This window comes from Eutrema salsugineum, unplaced genomic scaffold (assembly GCF_000478725.1).
Source record: "Eutrema salsugineum unplaced genomic scaffold, Eutsalg1_0 scaffold_3, whole genome shotgun sequence".
Taxonomy (NCBI): domain Eukaryota; kingdom Viridiplantae; phylum Streptophyta; class Magnoliopsida; order Brassicales; family Brassicaceae; genus Eutrema; species Eutrema salsugineum.
In genome coordinates, this window is record NW_006256756.1 from 2,688,104 (window position 1) to 2,697,641 (window position 9,538).

Genomic DNA, 9,538 nt, shown 5'->3' on the forward strand with positions numbered 1-9,538 from the left:
AAGAATCCAAACGAGATCCTTAAACGACTCAACCCTTAGCCCGTATTTCTATCGATTTCGAAGAATTCGGTTAAGGAAGCAATCAAAATCATTCTCGACACAGCAATTTTCATCCTCGACAATTTTCTCTAAGCCAACGGTTTTCACAGATATTTGCACAAATTGTTAAAATTAAGTGCATCAAATCCTAAAACGGCTAAGGAAAAAAGAATATATCCATAAGCAAAAATAAATGTCGGGTGGATAAAGCCGTCCAGGCACCGGTTACATAAAGAGTTCAGAAAGCAGATAAAAATCCTAAGTACAGAAGCATGAAAGACAAAACAGGGAAAATCAGAGAGTATCAGGCCGCGGACTGCGTTTCACGCTCGACAAGGAGGGTCGAGAGGACTGGCGTGCCCGCGTTCGATCCGTTCGGATCTACGACGCCTAAGTTGGCCGCTGTCTCTTCGAGCGGCTCGTTACCAAGGCTGGTGTCGACCGAGTCCGGCGATACGGGAGAGTAAAATAGCTTGCCTTGAATCTCGGAAGCAATACGCTCGTACGCCTCGTCGTCGGCATACTCACTCTCCCAGCTTTTCAGCTTCACCTCCTCGTCGTCAAGCGTCGGGGCATCCGGCTTCTTCAGGTCGGCAATCATCGCAAGATTTCCCTTGATCTGCCCCAGATCGTTCTCATCATTTTTGGCCTTCTCAAGCCTGGCCAAACCCTCCTCCACCTTGACGAGGCGTTCCTGAAACTTCGTCGTAAGCTCTCGCCTCGCCTCCTTTTTCGCCTTCTTGACCTTGGCATCGAACAAGGCGTCCTTGGCCTCGATAAGCCTCTTCATCATCGCCACCTCGGCGCTTTTAGCTCTCCTCGTCTCCTCGAGGCGAATGACCGAGGCGGAGACCTTGTCGACATTGGCGCGCAGAACGATATTCTTCTCTTCCAGCTTGGACGCCCTGGCCACCGCCTCGTCCAGTTTCCCCTTTGCCGCCGCGGCTTCGTTCTGAGCCTCTTCCAGCTTCGCCTTTGACGCTGCGGACTCATTTCGGGCCTCGGCCAAGCGACGTTCGACCTTAGACAGGTCCGCCTCGTACTCGGCCATCAGGTCATTAATGGCCGCAACAAACTGCAAAGAACAAACTCGCGTTAAACACTTAGTAAAAATTTGCGAAAATAAAGGAAAGCAAATAGAACGTACCTTGGTACCGCGCTGTGCCATCGCGCCGTACGACCTCGCCCTCCTCAACTTCTCTGGAGGAGAAAGACGCGTGTTTGCGTTATTTACATGCGAGAACATGACGGCAGAGGCGTCGGGGTCGTCGACGACCAACTTGCGCGCGGCGGGGTCCCTGGGCGTCGGCTTCCGCCTCTTCTTGGACGGCTCGTCCTTCTGAACAGCAACGCCCTTCCCCTTGTCAGCGGCCGAACGTTTTCGGCTCGGGTCGTGTTTCTGAACGACTGAAGTCGGGGGCTTGGTCGACTTCGGGAAGGCTAAAATGGCGGAGTTCGAAGGAGTTTTGCTCCGCACCGCCGAATTATCCCCGAACGCCTCGGGAATAATTTTGCCCGGTTCCACCTCGGGCGCTGCATCTCTCTCGACCACCTCGGCAGTGTTGCCTTCTGCGGCTCAGACCATTTCGTCTCCTTCCCGGCTCGGCGGGTCGGGTTGAGGGATGGCCTCGGTTTGCGCTGGAACCGCCTTGGTCTGCGCCTGAGCCGCCTCGGCAGCTCGTCTCGCGGCCTCTTCTTCCTCGCGCCTCTTCCTTTCTCTGAGAGCGATTATCACCATCTTCTCTCGGGTATCCTTTGAAGAACTAGAAGACGAAGAGCTGACGGGGACTCCGACAAGGATGGCTCGCGCTTTTTCCACTCTTTCGAGGGTGAAATTCTTCCTCCAATTAACCTTCCGCGCCGAAAGAGAGTCTCGAACAGTAAAGAGGTCGTCAGGGATCGGGGGAAGAAAGCACCGAACTGCAAAACAAAGCAAAAAAGAAAATTTTCAGTAAGGGAAAAGGATAGCAAAAAACAGTTCCGAGCCGAGGCAAAGCTTCGGGTCGGCTACCAAGTGGTCCCCAAGCGGTCTTGTTTCTTTGAACGTAATCCTCGCCGACCGACGCCTCGTTCACCAAGACGTAGAAGAAGCGTTCAGTCCAAAACTGATCCTTGCTGGGAAAACCGCCGATGATCCGTCGCTTCGCCTTGTTGGAAATATAGAATCTATTTCCTTTCGGAGCTTTCCTGATTTCCAGCAAGTTCAGCAGGTGATTCGGCTCGATATCAAGTCCGCATTCGAAGCTTCGAACTAAGATGCCAATCATATGCCGTAATCCCCTCGGCATGATTTGCCCAATCGAGATCCCATGTTTCCAGGGATATTCAAGGATCACTCCGGTAATCGGGAACCAGAGGAAGCAAAGCTCGAAGAACGCCTCGTACAGAGTGAAATGATTTTCTGGAGGCTTCTTCTCTGGAACGACGAACTCCACCGCCTCGGACATCCCGAAGCGATGCCTCAACGCCTCGAGCGACTCAAGGGAGCAAAGCGTAGAGCCAGGCGGGTCAAGTTTTTGTCTCTTAACTCGTGGCCCTCGCCCAGATGTGGAAGCGCCTCGGGATGCCATGAGACATTCCAATTCACGCTTCGCCTCGAAAAGGTCAAAAGGAAATGCCTCCTCCTCGACCTTAAGTACGGCGCGATTAATGTCTTCATCGGGAACAGGATCCTGGGGACGGCTCGTCGTAGGCTCGTCATCCGGAGAACCGACATCTGACGGGTTTGCATTATCTGACGCCTCGTCAGATGAACGATTGGAGGCGTTCGGCGAAGCAGATGCCTCGGAGGATTCTGGCGTACCTCTCGCCTCGGCGTCCACGCGGCTCGACTCGTACTGAAAAAGTGAATCCAACGAATCGTTGGAGTGGCTCGACATAATTTACGATTTGTACAAGAATTACAGCACGACTCGGCGAGCCTCCACCGGAAAAAGATCTGGAGCGACGGAGACCTCAGAAACCCTAGCCGGAAAATAAATAAACTAGAGAGAGAAAGAAGAGAGAAGGGAGAGCTACCTTTAGTAAAAACGTGTGAGTCTGAAGATAATGAGGAAGAATGAAGGAGCTCACCCATTTATAGGAAAACCAAAGCGCGTGAATTCCGCGTAAACCTCGGGAAACCGTCCAAACAGCGCGTGGGATCCGCAGTGAAATGGCTAGACCGAACTGCGTCGGTCACAATCGCCAATAGATCAGGAATTTTCTCTCTTGGAAGACCAACGGTTGGGATACCCAAAGTTTTCAGCCGGTATCTTACCAAAGTAAACGCCTCGTCGTTAAAGAAACGGCTCGGCATTAATTCTTGCTCTCGAAACACCTCGTCGTTAACGAAACGGCTCGGCATTAACTCTTGCTCTTGAAACGCCTCGTCGTTAACAAAACGGCTCGGCATTAATTCTTGCTCTCGAAACGCCTCGTCGTTAACAAAACGGCTCGGCATTAACTCTTGCTCTTGAACGCCTCGTCGTTAACGAAACGGCTCGGCATTAACTCTTGCTCTTGAAACGCCTCGTTGTTAACGAAACGGCTCGGCATTAATTCTTGCTCTCGAAACGCCTCGTCGTTAACAAAACGGCTTGGCATTAACTCTTGCTCTTGAAACGCCTCGTCGTTAACAAAACGGCTTGGCACGAACTTTCTCTCGAAACACCTCGCCATTTATTCGGCTCGGCATAACCTTCTCAAATCGCCTCGCCTCGGCTCATCATTACTAAACGAAATCGCCTCGTCCTTAACTTGCCTCGGCATCTTCGGTACCCTTTCGAAACACCTCGGCACTCTCGGCACTCCTTGGGAATGCCTCGGCATCTTCATTCTCAAAACACCTCATCTGGTCTTACGTCATGACAGCTTGACTCGATGGTTTATCCTGCGGTCAGGAGTAATGGACCTCGTCACTCTCGCCTCCGAAACTGACGAGCTGGGGGGCTAACTGTTGGGGTCGGTTTTCACCCCAAGCAGATAAAACCATCTCAAAATGACTAAGTATGGAAGAAAGATAAGTGGGAGAGCCGTGGTCACCAAGTGGGAGAGCCGTTCTCACCAAGACAAGTGGGAGAGCCGCGATCACCAAGTGGAAGAGCCGTGAAGATAGACAAGTAGGGAGAACCATGAAGAAAGATAGATGGACCGAGCCGTATCGTAAGAAATGGGCCGAGCCCCTCTTCAACATGCCTGGGCCGAGCCGCACCTCGATGAGGTGGACCGGATCATGTCTCGACTAAGATGGCAAGTGGGCCGAGCCGTGGAGAAGTTAGATGGGCCGAGCCGTGGAGAAGTTCAGATGGGCTGAACTAAGGCCTTGAGAGACGAAGCCCATAAAAACCCTAGGCGAAATACAAAGGCGGTGAGCCGCACGAGGTGATAAGGAAAATATTCCGAAAATCTCTCCCGAGATTCTCGGCTAGGCGGTTCGGAGAATTAGTATAAATAGATGATGTATACAATTCATTCTGTAACTTTTGCAACCCTAAGCAATAAGAGCTAAACACTTTTACAGCAAGAAAAAACTTTCTTTCGATCTTACTGTTTTTGCTGATAAACCCTAGAAGTTTCCGATCCCTTAGTTTTCCTTAAACAAATTTCTGGTTGTGCGAGTTTTGGCTCACACAGGCATGCATGTCGAATCGAAGGTTTTAAGTGGGTGCGATTAGATAATCGTAATGGTTTCTTTTGTGTTGTTTTTTTTGTTATTTCGGCGGTGTTACGGCGGCGAGATGGGAAGCGATTGGATGAGTCTTTCTTCACGGTGAAAAGCGGTGAACTGAGTCTTCTTAATGTTCTGTCTCCTCCTGATGCGCATATATTTAATCATCTCTGAACTTTATGGGTTATTAATGGATTGTTTTGATGGATTGAGTGATGCTTGTGATGGATTGTTTAAATCGATGCTGTGTTAGTAGATGGTGAATCAATGCATTGTCTTAGAGTTAGAGGTAGGTTAACGGTAGGATAGTGAATCAATGCTTAGGGTGATGCTTAAGCTTTTTGTTTAATGCTTGGTAGTTAGGTGAAGCGTTAAGTTTGATAAGACTGGTAACCACACAACATCAAGGTTGATGATACTTTGAAAACTAAACAACACAAACAATAACATTGTCTATTAAACCATTTGGCCGATTGTTTTAGCTAACAACACCAACAATAAGAAAACCCAAAACCCTTTAATCCTCTCCTTTATTCATCGCTTTTCTTCTCCTTTAATTCATCTCTTTTCTTCTCCATTAATTCATCTGTTTCCTTCTCCTTTTTATTCATCTCTTTCTTTCTCCTTTTTATTCATCTCCTTGTTATCCTTTATTCAGCTCTCTCTTCTCCTTTATTCTTCTCTGTAAGAGATCCTGAAGAAACAAATGGATTCTACAAATCCATTCCGTGACTCTGGCTTCATAGAGCTCCTTAACAGTCAGCAAACCCCACACACCCTTGAACCTGTTTTATTTATGTATTTCTGTATTGTATGTTTTTAAATCAATGAAATAATTTTTGTTTATAAAATATTTACAATTTAAATAATTGATTTTTTTTTCAAAAGACCCTGACTAGAGAACCTACTATTGGAGGCTCAAAAACTAAAAATCTCTTACAAATATACATATATGTGTAAGTAACACAAAAAATATTAAAAAACAAGATGAAAACCCCATAGGGTCTCTCACCATTGGAGATGGTCTTAGGTCTTCACCGATTATGCCACATTTTTCTTGTTTTTTCGAGGTCAAACATATTTCATATAAATTCGTTTCTCCTTCTTAACCAAAGAGTACGTACAATATAATCAAGAGTGCATAATGAACTTCATATGAAGAGGTTTATTGGCTGTAAGATCAACACATTAGTTGGCTCGTCTTCCTTGGAAAGTGAGTGATGGTTGGTCGAATTAATATTTTTCTTGTCTTGTTGATTTCTCTGGTATAGACTATAAACCTTGACCATACTCGAGGTTCAGCTTATACCGCTTTCACCAATATCTTTGAATCACTCTCGGAAATTACCTCTTCATAGCCAAGATTATCCAAACATGTCATGATACAAAGAAGAGTTGTAGCTTCTGCTTCCATAATGTTACAACAAATTTTTCGAGAAATTTGAGCTCAGCCTAGAAATTAAATTGAATGAAAAACAAAAAAAAAATTTCATGAACTTTTGCAATAAGAATTATGAAATTTTGGAAGAGACTCATATCGGTATTTGTAAAACAAATAGAACATTGGTTGATACCACACAATATAGATCAAATGTAAAAGAAAAAAATAAAAAAGATGTTAGTTTGATCACACACGATCAAATTGCGCTTGAGTTTTTGTGTGGTTCAAACATGTCTTGTAGTGTGATAGAGATTTCATTTCTTCTTCCTTTTTTCTTAGGGCAATTTTCATTTCTTTTGTTTGTAACTTACCAAATATGTATTTATCTATCACAATAAATGAGTCTGGTTTAGAAAATGTTATCAACCTTAATTTTTCCCTAAATGTGATTGATTTAATAGCAACCAAACAAATTTCGGACATACTCAAATATAGTAAGACTTGGAAAGTGAGCATGCAAGTACAGACAATGAGACTCCTATGATAAGAGATGTAGAAAGAAAATTTATCTTGCCTTGCAGTATATCGAAGAGAAAAGGAAAGACAGAACAGCAAACAAGCAGAGAAAGGTTTATGTTTTGTCTCTGGAGTGTTCTAGGAGCTGCTTTGAGATCAAACATTGAAGTAGTTCTAAATGTAGCGTCTACTGGGATTGCATCACTGCTATTGCAAGATGGTAGAATGGCACATTCTAGATTTGGCAGTCCTATAAATGTTAATGACCATACCAAATTCTCGATGAAAGTGTGGTTCGTGTTTGGCGGAATTAATTAAAGAGGTTCAGCTTATAATATGGGATAAGACCCCATGATGAGGAATTTATCCTTCGAGACATTGCATGGAAGCATGTGTGATATATTAAAGTATCAGTAACCATTTAGTAGTAACCATTTTGTGATAAAGTGATTGTTTTTAGCGGTGATTTTAGACAGGTTTTGCCAGTAATACCAGATGCGACAAGGTTTCAAACTGCGATGGCCGCTCCAAAATCATCAATGCTTTGGTGCAAGTGTAAAGTTTTACAACTTACACAAAATATGAGATTGCACGCATTTCTGACTGGTGACGATGCTGAAGATCTTAAGGCATTCTCAAAGTGGATATTGGATATTGGTGACAGAAAAATAAACGAGCCTAATACTAGAGAAGTCAAAATTGAGATACAAGAAGATTTGCTAATTTTTGATTGCGATGATCTTGTATGATCGATTGTTTGGGAGATTTACAGTGAATGGGTTTGCCACCAATACGGATGCACAGTTCTTCAGAAATAGAGCTATAGTAAGTTCTAGGAATATGTGGAGATCATAAACCAATATATGCGATCAAAGTTACCAGGTATTTTTCAAACTTTTAACACAATTTTAATGTCATTCATTTGGCCAATAAATTCAAAATATGAAAACATATTTTAACAATAATAGGGACTTATTCACAAATGATATTCACCTTAAACAATTATACATTCATATTTTAAATTATATAGAGAAAGATTATTAATAATGGTAATAAAATTAATATTTTGTTATATGTAACTAATATTTGAAATTGTTTAATATTCAGGTTAAGAAAAAAAGATATCTAAGTGCATGTAGTATTGAACCTTCGGACACAAGTGATGCTGATGATATCGTATATACGTAAGGGTTTTGGAATAGCAATAAGATTTCAGGTATGCCTAATCACGAACTATTCTTGAAGGTGGGAGCTCCTATAATGTTTCTACGAAACATTGACCATAAGAGTGGATTGTGCAATGGTACAAGAGTGATACTGACTAAGTTGGAAAATCATGTTATCGAGGCTAGGGTGATTACAGAAATAACGACAATAACGTTGATGAGCGTATGTTAATACCAAAGATGTTTGTAACACCTGTAGACGCACACTTTCCCTTCCGTATCCATCATAGACAGCTCCCATATTACTTGCTTTTGCAATGACTATTAACAAGATTCAAGGTCAAACGCTTGAGAGAGTTGGGTTGTATTTACTCGAACTTGTATTCTCTCACGGTCAGCTCTATGTTGCAGTTTCAAGCGTAACAACTAGAAAATGTTTAAAAATACTTATTACCGACAAGAAAGGAGTACCGCAAAAGAAAACAATGAATATTGTCTACAAGAAAGTTTATGCTAAAATTTAGTGCTTAATCAACAGGTTTACAAAACCTTGAAAAACATCCTTTTTGTTTTCATTATTTAGCGATTTCTGCTTAGAGATATTTGTCACCTTTATATCGATTTCTGAATTAAAGTCATTTGTTGCATTCTTTTACATATTTCTTTGTTTAATAGACATTGATTAGGACTTACGAATGAATGCTATTTATTTGAACAAACAAATTTAATATATAATATTCACAAGGAAAGTACGATCAAAGAGTAATGTTAAGGCTGAAAACACCTATACCATTACAAATTTTATTTTTTTTCCGCAGCTATTGAACACTAGCACACAAGAGTATAACTACCAAAGTATGAAAAAAAGTCAAATACATTTTAAATCAGAAACTTCACGAGCTATAGATGTATTTTGAAAGTAAATAGAATTATCAAATTACAACAATAACAATCATGTCATAGCAGAAACATACTTATAAACTTTATACAAAAACAAAACAACATACTAATGAAAATATATAAAATAACATCTCGAGTCCGCACAGGGTGCAGGCTAAATCACTAGTACAAATTATAATTACAACATAGTGTCTAGTGATAACGCAATTTTTAATTTGGGTAACAATTGATAGCATTTGCAGATTTTTCAAGAAAAAAAAAGTTAAATCCATTTCTGAATTGGGAAAAATAGTTATAAAAAATAGCAAAACTGTATGTATTTCCCACTCGTAGACAATTCTTTACCGATATTACGTGGTGAGAAAAATAATACTCATACTATTGTCTATGTCTGGTGTTGAAGAGATTTTTCAATAATCTACTACAAAAATAAATTTAATTTACAAAAAACAAATAAGGAAAAAAATCTATATATATGTTCATTTGACTTAAAACTATGGAAACTGATGAAAAATTCAACAAAACCAGGATTCTTTCAAGTAATGATGAAACTTATTACAAATAAAAAAGAGTACAAATACATGTAATCTCAGTTTACAATGAACCTGCTCACTACTTAGCAAAAAATGTTTTTACCAACAATTTCTTCTAAACCCTTTGATCTGCTACTATATATTAACCCCAGAAACAGTTGCATGTTTGCAGCCAAGTGAGAATTCTGGATTATACCCACATTTCTGCATCCCGTTAAAGTTGAGTTTCCATGTATTTTCATTGCTGGATGCTTGTGAACGCATACCAAGATTTGGTGGCTGATGCATGTTGAAAGAAACTGGCCTGTGTTGACCCTGTGGGCAGGTGTAGTCAAGCAATCCGGCTCATGAGGGA

General features: G+C 42.0%; 1 protein-coding gene across 1 annotated transcript; it reads right to left on the bottom strand.

Moving 5' to 3' along the window:
- Window positions 1-343: 343 nt before the first annotated feature.
- Window positions 344-2,918, bottom strand: LOC112085158 (uncharacterized protein At3g60930, chloroplastic-like). Its single transcript, XM_024154192.1, has 4 exons — window positions 2,051-2,918; window positions 1,622-1,959; window positions 1,187-1,537; window positions 344-1,114 (listed from the first exon to the last, which is right to left on the bottom strand). The coding sequence occupies exons 1-4, from the start codon at window positions 2,916-2,918 to the stop codon at window positions 344-346; spliced, it is 2,328 nt and encodes a 775-aa protein (XP_024009960.1).
- Window positions 2,919-9,538: the final 6,620 nt, after the last annotated feature.